The sequence below is a fragment of the Aptenodytes patagonicus genome, chromosome 20 (genome assembly GCF_965638725.1).
Source record: "Aptenodytes patagonicus chromosome 20, bAptPat1.pri.cur, whole genome shotgun sequence".
Lineage (NCBI taxonomy): Eukaryota > Metazoa > Chordata > Aves > Sphenisciformes > Spheniscidae > Aptenodytes > Aptenodytes patagonicus.
The window spans coordinates 5,887,675-5,904,116 of record NC_134968.1 but is presented as its reverse complement, the minus strand read 5'-3'; the positions used below and the strand labels follow the sequence as shown (position 1 = coordinate 5,904,116).

Genomic DNA, 16,442 nt, shown 5'->3' with positions numbered 1-16,442 from the left:
ATGGGTCATCAAAAGCAGATGGATTCCTGTAAGCAACTTCACCAGCTGGTTGTGTGACCACATACAACCAAGAGCAGCCTCCACCTTCCCCAGGGTCCTCTCTCATGCAACAGATCGCAACTCCAACCTCAAAACAGATGGACCAAAACTGACTGCACATCTCCAGTCAGGCCTTCCAGGCAGGGAAGTCTGTCATGAGATGGCTTGGGGGTTTAAAGAAGGGATTTGACCAAGTCTGTGGTTGAATGGGAGGGTGGATCCTCCCAGGATTTCCCCAGAACTTCATGGGAAGTCCCAGCTCTTACTCCCTCAAGGACACTGCTGCTTTCTGTGGGCTCCTGAGGCATCCAACTGCTCATCCAGATAAAAAATTGGGACAGGTTTTATGCTGGTGAGCTGTGGCACAATTAACCTGCATGCATGACATGGTGTGGAGTTCACGGCCAGCACACCAGGCCAACCCTCCACAACCACTGCTGCGAAAAACTGCTGCTGCAGGCACATCCTTGTAAACTCTGACACTGAATATGAACTTCACTTCTACCACTGTGCAAACCCAGGCAGGAGAAAGCATCTCACAGCGTGCCACCCCCCTGAGACTGGAGTCTGTCTGCGAGAGTCGGTGTCCAGAGAAACACAGCATATTCTCCTGCCTGTTCCCCGCATTGCTGGCCCTGCTGGATGGAGAATGAAGTTAAGGTTGTTCACAACTGTTGCTTGGAGCTGACCAGTCTTCCCAGCAGTGCTGAGCTCCCCCCCATCAGATTGCACTTGGTGGGAGCTGGAAGCGCAAAGCAGCTCTGGGAACCAGTCCTAGTGTGCTGCCCATTGCGCTGTGTTGCCTCCCAACCATATCTGGCTGCCCCTCTTCTGTGTGTCCCATCCAATGGTGTGGGAGATGGAGTCAAAACATTGCATGCAGTGCTCTGGTCCTGAAGTCTTGGGCAGCTGCCCCACTGCTGGGTAGGTGAGCAGAGAGGTGCAGGAGAAACAGGTCTGAGAGATGGTTGAGCAGGGAGCCGTGGTGGAAGACAGCACTGGGGCAGAGATTAGAGGCATGCGCTTCCCAGCCAGGGTGGGAGTCAGGTCTTCTCCTTCAGTGTCTTCAGCAGAGATGTCTCTCCTGGGCAGGTCCCCTGGGATTCCCTACTACAGGATTCCCATCCTACAATCATTAGTGTGCAATTAATTCAACCAATTACTGGTGTCAGCTCACCAACTGGGTTGTCAACTGGGTTGTCAACTGGGAATCCAGGCTGGATGGGCAGTTCAGGACAAGGATGATCAACCACAGATCCCGTAAGGCAGTGGCATCTCTGTCCTTGGAGGTTTTCAAATTCTAGAAGGACAAAGCCCTGAGAAGCCTAATCTAACTTGGAAACTGGCCCTGCTCTTAGTAGGAAGTTGGACTAAAAACCTCCTGAGGTCTCTCCCAACTTGAATTAACCAATGACTATAAAATATCTGATTAGCTCACGTGCAATCTTCAGGTCTGGGCAGGTGAGTTAGGGAAAAACACAACAAAACTGGGAGAACTGGTTGATACCCCAGATGGTTGAGCTGCCATTTGAAGGGACCTCTAAAGGCTGGGCCGTGGGCAGACAGGAAGATCATGCAATTCAACCAAGGGACCTGGGGAGAAATAACCTGGGGAGAAACAACCCCATGCACCCGTAAAGGCTGGGGGCCGACCAGCTACAAAGCAGCGTACAGAGAAAGACCTGGGGGTGCTGGTGGACAAAAATTTGAACATGAAGCAGCAATGTGCCATTGGGGCTGCACAAGGAGAAGCCTTTCCAGCAGGTAGAGAGAAAGGATCCTTCCGCTCTACTCAGCACTGGTGAGACCTCATCTCAAGTCCTGTGTCCAACTGTGGACTCCCTAGTACAAGAGAAATATGGACTTACTAAATCAAAGCTCTTTAATATTTGTCTATGCTAGTATCTGGACTGTGAGGTTTCTGTACTGGAAGCAATTGAGTTCATCGCGTCCGCTCTGTTACGGAACCAGCTGCTTATTCACAGATTTGACCACATGTTCTGGAGGAACACTGCAGGGTGGTCTGGTTCGTAGCAAGGCAGTAGCTGTAGGACTATCCTTGTTTGTGTGTAATAGCAGGTATCTCAGAGCTTCTTTGAGCAAATATGTGTCTTCACCCTTCAGTGACAATTTCTGGCCAAATAAGCAATCTGACCCACATAGTTCATGCTGGGCAAATGACAGGTTCTTGGACCAGTAGGAAAAGGTCCTCTCAAATCTGCCCTCAGCACCTTCACCATGTACCAGCACACCTGCCCGACCCACAGCTGCAGCTAGAGGCTGATGTCCATCAGGGTGGAACTGTGGTGGTTCAGACTCTGCTGGGACCATCTGCACAGGTGTCAAGACAGCCTGGGACGTGTGGCATTGACGTGCCTGACCCCAGAGCAGCCCCTCTCCAGTAAATGGCAATCCCTCTGCTGATGAACTTGGCATTGGACAGGACACTTCCCACCTTGACCACAATTCAGAAGCTCTCACATCAGTGTCTCCTGACAGCTGAGACACCCTGGGGTATTCCCCAGCCTCCAGGTGTTGGTCCCCCAGGATACAGCTCCTTGCAGGTCCTTTGTCAGATCCACCAGCCCCATGGGGATGTCTCAGATACTTGGGAGTACACTGAATGGCTCTAGGTGCCTCCATGTAGGGGGCTGAGTCCCTCCCTCTGTGCCCACAAAGGACCAGGGTGTCTTCAGGTGTGAAGATCACATCACTGCTATTCAGTAGGAAGTCTCTTGTTTTCTTATGAAATCCCTCTTTTTCAGTACTTTGTCTCCCTGAACTACTGGTTCACCTTGGCTCATCAAATTCCCCCTGGGATGGTCACAGGGGCAGGAGCAGTAGTGCCAGCTGGTTTCCCAACCCTCACGCTGTCCTCTGTCCCTTGCAGGTCCCTTGCACTAGGTCAGCAGTACAGCTCCCTGGGGTCCCAGCCCATCCTCTGCGGCTCCATCCCCGGCCTTGTCCCCAAGCAGCTCCGCTTCTGCCGCAACTACATTGAGATCATGCCCAGCGTGGCCGAGGGGGTGAAGCTGGGTATCCAGGAGTGCCAGCACCAGTTCCGGGGCCGCCGCTGGAACTGCACCACCATTGACGACAGCCTGGCCATCTTCGGGCCGGTCCTGGACAAAGGTAAACAGGGAAGCCAAGGGGTTGTGGGGGAAGGGGCTTGCCAGGGTGGGTAGAGCCGTCATACCTCCACTTGGCTTTTGAACACCCCACGCCACAAATGTCCTACTGGGAACACACTGCGGAAAGAGTCTGATGTCCTAGCTTTCAACCCTAATTTCTCCAATTTCTTTTTTCCAATTTTTTTTCTGTGTTACATCGAGAAGGGTAATGAGGGAAGGGTCTGTTCCCATCCCAGGAGCTCTCAGTAGGATAAAGTACAGGAAGGGGAAGGTCTAGCCCCATGCATGGTCACATGTTTTGGAATCATGGGCTCCATCCTCCCTGCCCAGGGCGTGCAGCGCATCCAAACAACAGGGTCCAGCAGACCTACGGGAAAATCCATGGAGAGGGGTTGTGGTCAAGTTCCTTGGGGTCAAGACAGGTCCTTTGCAGCATGTACTGTCTGCCCCAGAAGGCCAGTGGGCAGGATTTTCCCCTGCCACTGAGAAGCCATGGTTGAAATCCTGACCAAACTTAGCTGGGATTTCAACATATCTTTTCACAGATGGGCCCAAAATAGCCAGGGCTGGGAACAAAAAGGGGGAGAATAAACATATTTTCCCTCTCCTCTCTCCAAACACATGTGCTTTCTCCTCTTCATCACCTCCTCCTGAAAGGCCACTTTTCTAGACCCACTGGCATGGATCAGGCACACTGGAAGCACATTGATGAGGCACGATAAAATTGGGATTCCCAGTGAGATCACAGCCTGGGCATTGCACTGAGAAAAGTGAGATGTTGGGCCCCAAGACAGCTGGGCACCTGTAACCCTAGCCTGCAGCCAAATATGGCCTGAAAGGGAGGGTGCTGCAGGACTTCGGTGGCAGATAACCTATCCCACATCCCAGATGTCCAGTTAGCAAACCAAGACCTTAGATTAAAAAGCATTCCCGTGAAAGTGAACCATATGGTGGATAAAAAACTCCCCTCCCCTCCATCCCCTCCCATGACTTTGTACATTGGCACTGATGACAAAAGCGAATGATACGTGGAAGTCACCAGCACCAACTCACGGCTGCGGCTTTGCTCCTTCTGGAGGAACCTTCCCTGAACATTTGATGCACTGAGCTCCTCTGGGTAGAAATGAAGCACTGCCTGCTTGGAGCAGCAGCTGGTCCAGGGCACTGCCTTCTCTTCCCCTTCCCCAAGAGCCTGCAGACCGTGGGGACTCAGAGCTGCTCCCATGCACCATCTGACTCCAAACACACCTGCACTGTCCATGCCACCACCGCGGGTTTGAGGACCTCCGGGAGGTTTCTCGTTATGCCTTCTTCCCCATTTCCAGGGAGAAGGGGCTGCACATTTGCATGTTCTCAGGATTCTGCCCGTACCAGGATCCTGCTTATTAGGATCAAACTAGAAATGCCTTTCTGAAGGCGGTTGGTCAAATACAAGAAGGGCGGAATGAAAGCCATGGTGTCCACCACATGCCTTTCACTGACTCCATGCCAAGCTTAGCACAAGGGACGTCTGCAGATAACGTCCTTCATAAATGCAACCAAAACAGCTTCATAAATGCAACCAAAACCATTTCCAGCTTCATTGGTATTGACACGCACTGAGTCTCTGCAGTCCAGTGAAGTCTGTTTATTGAAAAAGAAATTATTCTTTCCAGTGACGTTTTGGAAATGGGAAGCTTTTGGTATGGTCTTTAAGAAATTAGAGAAATGAGGGTTGAAATCTAGGACATTAGACTATTTCCCAATAGTCTCCTGGAGTGTGCATATCTCCTGGTGAATCTTTCTTACAAAGCTATAATATTCTGCATCTAAACAGTTCATGGTATTTTTTTCAAGCTTCAGCCTTCCAATAGTGGTACCGTTTCCTGAAACATCAGTAGTATATTCCAGTGAAAATGACTCAGTTGAGTTAAAGTGTGATTCTTTGCAGAAATCAGGATTGTAAAGTCATTTTAGAGTGCTAATAGGGCCATGAGATTCAATTCCCCTGTTTTGCCAGGATGTATTTTGGGGTAGCTGCTGTATTAACTATCAAATAACGTCTTACCAAGGCTTGCCACACTATAACTTGCTGCCTAATAAAAGCATGTCCTAAACTTCAGCACTTACTAGATCAGAAAGTTTTAATTTTCTTAAAAGCTATCATAAAAAACTATCATAAAAATTTTAAACGCATTATGAAAGAACTGTTATAGCATTCAGGCACTGAAAATCTCTCACCACCATTTCTGTCAGCATGAAAGCACTTAAAAACTGGATTTGAACCATCCTCCCCGTAATGAGCAAACTGAACTTTGAATTTATGATTAATATTTTAAGATTCTTTCGGCTGCAGGGACTAGAGCAAAACCTCACGTGTGGACATGCCTCAACATTTCCGTGCACTCCAAGCTGACAAAGTAAAATATCACCCATAGCTCTGAAACTCTTCTGACAGATGGAGAAAATTATTGAGCACATTTGTTAAACAGCTTTCCCGATCAAACCGTGACGCATCAATAGTCTCCTAGACAGTACTGCCAGGCAATTAGCTTGAAAAATGTATTTATTCTCGTGTCTCACTAACCTGTAAGTAGAACAGTTAAAAATAAAGAGTATCATCTGCAGATAGCGATACATCAAAGTCCAACCCATTTGACTGTGGTTATTATTTACATTTTTTAAATGTGCTAATGTCTTTTCACTGCTGCCTTGAGAATTAATGAGCAGAGGCGGGATGGGACTCATTTCATGAATGTAGCAGTGAGTGACACTAGGAAATCCTTTGCGATTCCCAAAGTTTGCAGCAGGAATAGCCACATAACTTTTTCAGCCACTGCTTTCTCAGCTGAAGGGAGAGAGAACGTTGGCAATAAAAAGGTTTTTGTCCTGCCCTGATAGATTTCGTTAGCTGTGATGAATCTGGGGACCAACACTGCTCGTCCCTGCCAAGGGGGCTGCGGGTAGGGCTGCTGGGCACTTCTGTTGCCTTCACAGCATCGCCTTCTCCCAGGCTTTTGTCCCATCTTCCTTAGATGCAGCAACAACAGAAATCAAGAGTTTTGAGCCCATAACCTGGAACTGATATCTGTGATCGTTGCCGGCTGCGTGTTTTACGCCTGGCCAAGCCCTGAGCATCTGTGGCAGCTATTGCTGTGTTCACTTCTTGTTGGCTTCCAGGACACATGGAGGGGTGTAACCCCACAAACTAAGAATCATTAATTAATAGCAAGACTCAAAATAAGATGACAATCACTATTGCAGTCTGCGCTGTGCGTTAGGCCAATAGGCATTAAATACTAAGCCCAAAATAGCCAGTGTTTAAGCTATGATAACTACCTGGATGAAATCACCTCTGAGTATCAAAGAGCAACATTTAGGTTAATCTCATCTACTACTCCCTTAGGTACATTGAAGCTATTTTGGAAAAAACTTCAAAGGCGTAGTTCTCACTACAATAGATGGAAAATCATTTCTAATACAGCTTGAAAAGAAATTGAGGATAATTTCATTTTAAAGGAGCTGCAAAAATGTTAATCACAGTTGCTTCCATTCAAGCAGAGCTTAGTCTGAAGAGCAATGGAGTGTGGGAAAACGACAGAGCCGTTTGCTGTGGTTCGGCTGTGCAGACCCTCTCACAGCACACGCGTTCAAGCCTTTCTTGGTTCCTCCTTCTGGGCACATCATCCAGGCTTCGAGGGCTGGTGGCAGTGTGGGAGCACAGGGCATCCCTCTGTGAAATAGCCCAAGGGATTCCTGCCCCTTGGTCCTCCCACAGCCCCCCATCACATCCCCGTCTCACTTCTCTTCCCAGCTTCACCGTACGACTCTAATCTCTCCTCTCACTATCTCTTGCATGGCTTCAAATTCGCAGCAAAGCAATAAACAGCAAATACAGCACAGTGAAACCCCTGGGGTGCTGAAGTGCTCCCATTTGGGGGCTGCTGAACACTGACCCTGGCTAAGGGCCCTGCCGAGCCCGACCCGATTTCATCCCATGTGCCCTACCCAAAATTCAGACTCACAAGGTTTTTGCCATAAAACATGTGGCAGCTGTAGCTGGCGAGGCTTTGGTTTCCTAGGGCCACTGATGATCTTCCTGCAAGTTTTCTTTTATGCATGCCTTTTTTTCTAACCTGGGCTATGGAAAAAAAAAAAAAAAACCCAACCCAAAAACCAACCCCAGAATGTGGGGTAAGATCATGTTTTTACAAGCAAATTCTCCAAGATGATTTATACTGCAGGTGTGCAGTCTGGGACAAGGAGGGAAGAAAAACCTGCTTTCCCCCCTCTCTCTTCTCCCTCCCTTTTCTTTTTAAAATAAGGTCAGTTTTTATTAAAAGGCAATGTCTCTTCCAGCCAAGTCCTACCCCAAAGCCAAGGTTGAGCCAACAGCCAGATGACTTACTGCTGCTCTGGGAGGGCAAGCAATTACCACTCTCCGCATTAGTGATAAAGTCTGGGATTTTGGTTAAAGTACAGTGGCCAGAAAGAGCTGGTTGTGAGTGCACGAGGCAGGAACACCCCACAGGCATCTGGAGACCGACTCCTGGGGTGGAGAAGAGGTCTCTGAGCTGCAGGCAGGACTGGATCTGCAGGAGTGAATTTGGCAGGAGCCTTAGCAAGCTCATACATTTCCCCACATCTTGAGGGACGAGGGAACCGCTCTTCCCCCTGCCTCCTCGCAGCGTGGCTGCCCTTTGCTCATTCTCCCTCTCCAGGAAGATGCCACCAGTTCTCCAGAAAGGGCCTCCTCAACCCCCGTCGGGCTCAAGCCTCTTGCCGGTGGTGCCGGCCAGGGCAGCATCTCGCCATGCGTGGCTGCGAGGAGCGTGACGGCAGCGGGGCCAGGTGCAGAAAAGGCAGCTGGGCCCGGGGTTCCTTTGGAGGTCCTTGTGTGTTCGGCTAAGCCCCTGACACGAGCTGTGAAAAGGCAGACCCGTACCACGATAACCCATGGCTTTTCTCAGCCATGACACTTGCAGTCATTTGCATCTAAACAGGGGTGTGTGGGATCAGGGGCCGTCTTGATATAAACTCAACAGCTTAAGGGGAGGGGGAGGGAAAGGAGAGAGGGAGAGAGAAAAATAAGCTTATACCGATGAGAAAGAGCTAAGCTTCCTCCCCTACTGTGAGGCAGGGCGAGCGATACCATCCCAGCGCTGCAGTCGTTTCAAATTGCTGCAGCATTCACACGCCCTTTAGCCATTCTGATCCGGTGGCGGGGGGCTGGGGAGAGCCATCAATAGGGATTTCCCAGCCGGGCTGGCGGGATTGGAGGGTGACGGCAGGACAGGGGAACATTGCCCCGTTGCTACGAGGTGCTCCTGGGGAATGCCAGTGCTCTGTGCCGTGGGTACGCTGGCCGGCGGAAACATTCTGCATTATGCTGGTAATACAGTGTGACACCGCGGGAACAATGGCAAATTGAGTGTCCCAGCAGGTAACGGGCCTGGCTGGGAGACAGTCGCAGTGGTGCACTGTCAAGACGGCTCTAATCCTCCCTCGCCAGCCCCTCCCCTGGTTCTGGGAACGCTGCTCCCGCATTTCATCTCTGGGAAATTCTCCCGGCTCCTTGCCCAGACCCAGGGGAGAATTTCAAGGCGAGGCGTTTGTGTTTGCAGCTCGCTCCCCCCCACGCCCCAGCATCGTGTGGAGAGCTCGCCGGGCAGACCCAGGGGCGCGGGGGTTGCTGAGGGGCAGCTGCGAGAGGGGTGCAGCCCCCTGGGGTGGCTTGCATCGTGTCTCTGCACGGCCATGGCAGCGCCAGCCCCAGCTCAGCTCCCATCCCAGCATCCGCGCTCTGTACAGGGACTTACAGACTTACAAAACGTGCAGTCACTCTCCATCCTGTGCCCATCGCTTTTTCACACCCCCCAGGATGGAAAGCGAAGGCACGTCAGCAAGGAGAGCGGCTCGTGTCCTCCCCCGCTGCCCCTGAGCTGTCCTGGTCTGAGGCCAGAAGGGCTCGCTAGCTCCTCTAATCTGATCTGCTTTAGACTATAGGCCACCCAAATAGCCTTTGTCAGGCTGAAACACTCCAGTTGGAGCAGTGATCTTCAACTGGTGGCCCGTAGCCCCCAGTGGTCCCAGTATAGGCAGTTGGTGAAAGATGTCTAAGGAAAACCTTGGTAGGTAGAGGCTGGATCTCTGCTGGCGGATCGAAGGTGGGAAGGGCAAGGAGAGAAGAGTTTGAATTAAGAGAAAGTGAAAACCACAGCGCGGTCCCACCAACAAAGACAGGACTGAGCAGCCCTGGTTTAGGATCACATTTGGCATCTAGATCTGAGTTCCCCACGCTGCAGCAGAGGAGAGATGTGCGTTTCCACAGCTGGCACATACCCACGAGCTGCCTCTTTCGATTGCCTGCACGGGGTGAAATTAACTCAGTTTGAGATGCCTGACTTTTGGAAGCTAGACCCCACCTCTGTAGAGAAAACTGCAGGCCAAGGAGCAAGACCTGATGCAGAGAGGACCTCCCCAGGGCACGAGGCAAGAGCAGGTGAGGGATGCATGGGGCAACTGAGAAGACGGTTCATGGCTCCTGCTCTGGAAGGAGGGGATGGTCTCCAAGGTCATCGTTGGTCTGAGCCAGCAGAAAATTCTAGCTTTGTCCCACATCCACTGATGACTGTCCTGATCATTCGGTCAAGCTACACCCACGAGGCAGCTGGAAACACCTCCTGCAGCGCACCCAGGGGCACCGTCCACCAGCAATGGTACCCCAGACACCGCAGCCCCTGACCACCTGCCTTCAGCACCTCCCTGGACTCCTGCACATCGGGCGTGAGGTTGCATTGACTCCAACATCTACTCTGAATTGAGAGACCTAAAGTCTCCACCTTTATAAGATGGCACGTAGGGCTAAAGCACTCCAGTGTCATTCACCAGGGTGCTGTACTTCTGCAGACTGCGGCATACCAGAGAGGCTCTGAACCAAAAGATGTCCCCAAGGAGAAAGTTGAGACTGAGAAATTATTTTGACTGGGCTTGGGAAAGCCTGTATTTAGCACAGCCTTATTGAAGTCAATGGTCAAACTCCTGTTGATTTCTAAATGAGTAGAAATAGTACAACACTGTCTGCTTTATAAAAAAATTAAAAAAAAAAAAAAAACCAAACCAACAAGAAAGCTTTAAAAACATCCTGAGCAGAGCTCTGTAGCTGAACAGCCAGGTCACTACTGCAAGAACCCAGACTCCAAGTCCAGGGACCAAAGTTTCTGTCACTGTGCTGAGCAGGGAAACACACAGGGGACTTGCCAGTCTGTGTCCTAATGCAGGAGACCTCTCTGGGCTGTTTGAGCTGTGGTAGGACTTACTCTCCTTCAGCCCAGTCAGTCCTCAGCTGGAAGGGAGAGTTTTCTTCTGTTCACCCTTCTGGAGAGAGGAATCAAACCCAGATGCAGAGATGGGCAGCCAGGCTGATGAGTGTAATGGACAACTTTTTATGGAAAGACTTAACAAATATGGCTCTTTGAGCACAGTAAAATGGAAGTTTTGCTCCCTGCAAGCACCATGAAGTAAATGCAGGGGCCATTAAAAGCTACTTGAAGATGAAAGTCAATGTGAGCACAGGAACAAAGGATATAAATTGGCTGGGCTTTAATCTGGGTTGAAACGAGTTCATGAGAGGCAGGTCCTGCTTGACCAACCTGATCTCCTTCTATGACCAGGTGACCCGCCTAGTGGATGAGGGAAAGGCCGTGGATGTGGTCCACCTGGACTTCAGTAAGGCCTTTGACACCGTCTCCCACAGCATACTCCTAGAGAAGATGGCGGCTCACGGCTTAGACAGGTGTACTCTGTGCTGGGTATAAAGCTGGCTGGACGGCCGGGCCCAGAGAGTTGTGGTGAATGGAGTTCAATCCAGTTGGCGGCCGGTCACGAGCGGTGTTCCCCAGGGCTCAGTTTTGGGGCCGGTCTTGTTCAATATCTTTATCGATGATCTGGATGAGGGGATCGAGTGCACCCTCAGTAAGTTTACAGACGACACCAAGTTGGGCGGGAGTGTTGATCTGCTCGAGGGTAGGAAGGCTCTGCAGAGGGACCTGGACAGGCTGGATCGATGGGCCGAGGCCAACGGTATGAGGTTCAACAAGGCCAAGTGCCGGGTCCTGCACTTTGGCCACAACAACCCCATGCAGCGCTACAGGCTTGGGGAAGAGTGGCTGGAAAGCTGCCTGTCGGAAAAGGACCTGGGGGTGTTGGTCGACAGCCGGCTGAACATGAGCCGTCAGTGTGCCCAGGCGGCCAAGAAGGCCAATGGCATCCTGGCCTGTATCAGAAAGAGTGTGGCCAGCAGGAGTAGGGAAGTGATCGTGCCCCTGTACTCGGCCCTGGTGAGGCCGCACCTCGAATACTGTGTTCAGTTTCGGGCCCCTCACTACAAGAAGGACGTTGAGGTGCTGGAGCGTGTCCAGAGAAGGGCAACGAGGCTGGTGAGGGGTCTGGAGAACAAGAGGAGTGGCTGAGGGAACTGGGACTGTTTAGTCTGGAGAAGAGGAGGCTGAGGGGAGACCTCATCGCTCTCTACAACTACCTGACAGGAGGTTGTAGCGAGGCAGGTGTCGGTCTCTTCTCCCAAGCAACAAGTGATAGGACAAGAGGAAACGGCCTCAAGTTGTGCCAGGGGAGGTTTAGATTGGACGTGAGGAAAAATTTCTTTACTGAAAGAGTGGTGAAACATTGGAACAGGCTGCCCAGGGAGGTGGTTGAGTCCCCATCCCTGGAGGTATTTAAAAGATGTGTAGATGAGGCACTTAGGGACGTGGTTTAGTGGGCATGGGGGTGTTGGGTCGACGGTTGGACTCGATGATCTTGGAGGTCTTTTCCAACCTTTATGATTCTATGATTCTATGAAAATTCAAAGTTAGCCATTGTCCTGCTTTCAAACCAGTGGAAGAGCCGTCAGTCAAAGCACCAGCGAAAAGACCAGCTCAGTTCAGAGCATGTCACAACTTCTTCAATGCCCTCCTGAAGAGTTAACATACCAAGATATATAATGCAGATATATAATATCCTTTCAATTTGACAGTGTATTGTCCACTTATGGACGGAGTGCAAGACTCCCAGAAACATGACATTAAACTCACAGACCTCACGGTAGGAAAATGCCACCGTATTAAGTGGACAAGGTCATCTCCTTTCGCATCCTCTAAAGCTAGGTCTAGGTCTCACAGTATTGTTATTTGGTGCTTCTAATATCTCAGAAGCTTCCTCCGGTAGTAGCAGACCAAGAAAATCTGCCTTGATGGCTCCATGCCACTTCCTGCTTTGGGTGTGCTATTCAGAACAGCCACCCACGCTGCCATCTCAGGGGTGCACTTCAATACTGGGCTTCGGTCGTTTCTATCCAGAACAACCCACCCTGAATAAGATGTTCTTTGTGTTTACGACAACCACCACTGAGCAAGGGAGGGCCACAATGCTCAGGCAGAGGGTGCTGCAGGGCTGCTGGAGAGATTTTGGTTCATGATGAAGAACAGCAGCTCCCTGGCTTCAGACACTTGAGGTGAGCTTGGAGGCTCCAGGCACAGAGCAGGCAGTTCTGGTCTGGTTCCCACCCATCCCGCTTGGCCTTGTTGTCCTTCTCAGACCCAACTGGCTATAACATCCAGCCGATGTAAACATCTTTATGGCTTCTGTTGGCTTCCCCATACCCGTGTGCATTTTGGCTGCTGCTGTCCAAGGTCCAGGTCAGGGCCCCACAGAATGACCAGGGAAGGGGAGGGCTTGAAAGTCGCCCTGCCATGGTCACAGGTGGAAGAGGTGATGGACAGAGATGCTCCAGTTCAGCAAACCCATTGCACCTTCATATTCATGTGGATTTTCTGTTTTGTCCCCACCTCCTGCCCAGGTATCTTTGTTCTGCTGAAACATTTTCTCTCTCTTAGCACAGAGGATCCGCACATGCTCGTGTTCCCAGCTCCCAGTCCACCTAGACATCCTGGGCAATTTATTTCACCCTTTCTTCAGCATTCAATGTTTTCAGGACTTTCCCCAGCTTTGCTCTTTTGGGCCTGCCGAAATTCATTCACTGCAACTGCGTACCTGGAGCGTGCCAATAGTTACAGAGTCAAAGAAGAGGCTTGAGTTTTGTCCGCTTTGATTTTCTCCAGGATTGTTCAGTAATTAATGAGCAACTTCAAGGTTATCTTCACACCCTCGGCTGGTTTTATTCCATTGCTGTAAAGTCACATGTTGTTTAGTCTAGATACATTTAACAGTAATTACTAGCTCTTAGGCTGTGTTCTGCCATTGTCTGTCCTGTATCATCTGAAACCTTTCCCCATTTCAGCATGTATATGAGCTTCTTCATCTCCCCTTGGACTAACATGGAGTCCCTCTCTGGGTTTCCAGACCAGGAATTACTCCAGTAACTCTCTTCTGAGGCCCCTCAAGCTCTTAGTGACATTTTGTGCACCCATCGGCACCCGTGCTGGATCAAATCCTGCACCCATTGTATTTGGGGGAAATGCTGCACTTGTGATACACAGAGCTGGAGTCACACTTCTCTCCCACCTACTCCCGCCTGCGTGCTTCAGAAGGCAACACCAGCAGCACCTGATTCAGAAAATGTTCATTAAAAAATTAATAAAATAACTTTTTGCTTTTTAATGAGATTTAGACGATGCTGAAGGAGGTTGGGAAGGAAAACAAAAAGTGTAATGTTGACTGATAATCCCATGGACTCTGTCTATTCCCAGCCACGCGAGAGTCTGCCTTTGTCCATGCCATCGCGTCGGCAGGGGTGGCCTTCGCTGTAACCCGCTCCTGTGCCGAGGGCACGTCCACGATCTGCGGCTGTGACTCCCACCACAAAGGACCTCCAGGAGATGGCTGGAAATGGGGGGGATGCAGCGAGGATGCTGACTTCGGCGTGCTGGTGTCCCGGGAATTCGCAGATGCCCGAGAGAACCGGCCAGACGCCCGCTCAGCCATGAACAGACACAACAACGAGGCCGGCAGGACGGTGAGTGCTCAGGAGTCCTGGAGTGCTCAGGAGTGCTCAGGAGGTCCAGAGCTGGTCGTCCATGCCTGCATGGATGGCCCAATCTGGCTCCCCCCGATGTAATGGGACCACAACAATGCCCAGGCAGGAGCTTTCTAGGATTATTTTCCAGGGCTCAGCATTTCCACTCTCTCCAAACAGATGGGTGGGGGTTAAGAAGAGCTAAAACATGCCTTGCTTCCAGTGCAAACATCTCCCCTGGCAACGCGTAGAAACCTAACTCAACCACCCAAGACCCCAGGTCAACAGTGGGGAGGACTTTCCTCCCGAACTACTCCTTTCTGCATGCTCCCCGTTGTAACACTGTCCCACCCAGTGATTCGCTGGACTAGATGATGGTTGTCAGTCCCTTCCAGCTGAAATATTCTATTCTATTCTTGCTGTCAGCAGGTACCTGGGCCACTGCCTGCTCTAGGTCATTTGCAAACCCAGCACGCTTTAACCGTGTTACAGCGAGACCTTTCAAACAGTGCTTGAAGCAAACACTAGATATCGCTTTTCCATACCACAGCAGGCAGAGGTGGAAGGGTAGAAGCTTGAATCTCTAACTTGTGTTAATGACTGACAGCTTCCTGTAAAAAAAAAACCCAAACTCTAGTAATTTTAACAAAAATCGGTGATTATTTTGCTCCACACAGAGGAGGTTTCTGGGGAAGAGAGAGCATCATGTCCTTAGATTCACAATTTCATTTACTTCCTAGTGCAAACTGTCAGACTCGGGGCATAAAATGAAGGGTTGTTAGCAAAGCTAGGACAAGGGGATGTCTACATCCACACGTCAGAGACATCCTCCAACCCTCAACTTCTCTGGGCTCTGATTGTCCGCACACACGACAGGGAGGACCCTGTTGAAAGAACTGGATCTTGGGATTAGATTAGATCAGATTAGATTGGATTGGATTGGATTGGATTGGATTGGATTGGATAGATGATTAGAGCAGCTACCCATCTCAGTCATGCTTTTCTAGTGCGACATCTCCGTCTAGAGATGTTTCTGCCACACACCAAAGCTCCCATGCATTTACAACTAGCCTACGCTTTCCAGACCAAGCTCAGATCAGACATTTAAATGCAGGTAGCAAAGGCGGGTGACTGAAAGAAAATGCTGGGCATCATAAGCTGACCGCTTTGTTTTCTCTCCCCCGACAGACCATCCTGGATCACATGCACCTGAAGTGCAAGTGCCACGGTCTCTCGGGAAGCTGCGAGGTCAAGACCTGCTGGTGGGCCCAGCCTGATTTCCGGGCAATTGGTGACTACCTGAAGGATAAATACGACAGCGCCTCTGAGATGGTGGTTGAAAAGCACCGAGAATCTCGGGGATGGGTAGAAACTCTTAGGGCCAAGTACGCTCTTTTCAAGCCGCCGACAGAGCGGGATCTGGTATACTATGAGAACTCCCCCAATTTTTGTGAGCCCAACCCAGAGACGGGCTCCTTTGGGACAAGGGACAGAACATGCAATGTCACCTCCCATGGCATCGACGGCTGCGACCTGCTGTGCTGCGGTCGTGGCCACAACACCAGGACTGAGAAACGGAAGGAGAAGTGTCACTGCATCTTCCACTGGTGCTGCTACGTGAGCTGCCAGGAGTGCATACGCGTCTACGACGTCCACACCTGCAAGTAAACGTAGGTAGGTCTCCAACCGATGGGAGGTTGCTCCAGAGCAGGGCCAAGGGGTCCATCAACCCTGTGATCAGCCCCCACATGGTGGCCTCACACTTCAAAGGATGGCATAAAAAAATCCTAATGCCCTTGGTCAGGGCAGACACCCTCACACAGCCAGCACCAGCGCTGCAGAGAAGGCTCTCGGCATCTCACCCACACAGGGCGGCCCAAGGCTAGACCTGGTGCTGCAGGCACGTTAGATCACTGATCTGCTGACTTCTCTCGGGCTGTTTGGCATGACAGACTGTCTGGGGAGAAGCAGGGACAGCAGAGGTCCAAGCGAGGCATGGCCACACTAGTCAGTGTGCTGCTAACACAGCATGCACAGAGCTTCCAGCTCTGTCCTCCTCCGGAGGTCTGGCCCATGTAGATGCCAATACGGGGGTTTCAGGTGGAAATGAATTTTACACAGTGAAAGCTGAGCAAATACAGGCTCCCCTGCCTGCTGGCATGGCCATCCTGGTCTCGGCAGATGTGGTGAGGAGGAGGAAAGGAGCCAACTCCCCACACCAGCCAGGCTCCTTCCTTCCTGCTCCAAGGGGATGATGTTGGAGAAACAAACCTGTTTGAGCACGCGAACAGAGCCTTACAGCCAGCCTCTCCTTTCACCTC

At 50.9% G+C, this 16,442-nt stretch overlaps 1 protein-coding gene across 1 annotated transcript in view; it reads left to right on the top strand.

Moving 5' to 3' along the window:
• The window catches only part of WNT3 (Wnt family member 3), a 50,645-nt gene extending 34,856 nt beyond the window's left edge, over nucleotides 1–15,789 (top strand). Inside the window, exons 2-4 of the mRNA XM_076356648.1 lie at nucleotides 2,930–3,171; nucleotides 13,856–14,121; nucleotides 15,310–15,789. Coding sequence (XP_076212763.1) covers nucleotides 2,930–3,171; nucleotides 13,856–14,121; nucleotides 15,310–15,789 — 988 coding nt within the window. The remainder of the gene's footprint in view (nucleotides 1–2,929; nucleotides 3,172–13,855; nucleotides 14,122–15,309) is intronic.
• The last annotated feature ends 653 nt before the right edge of the window (nucleotides 15,790–16,442 follow it).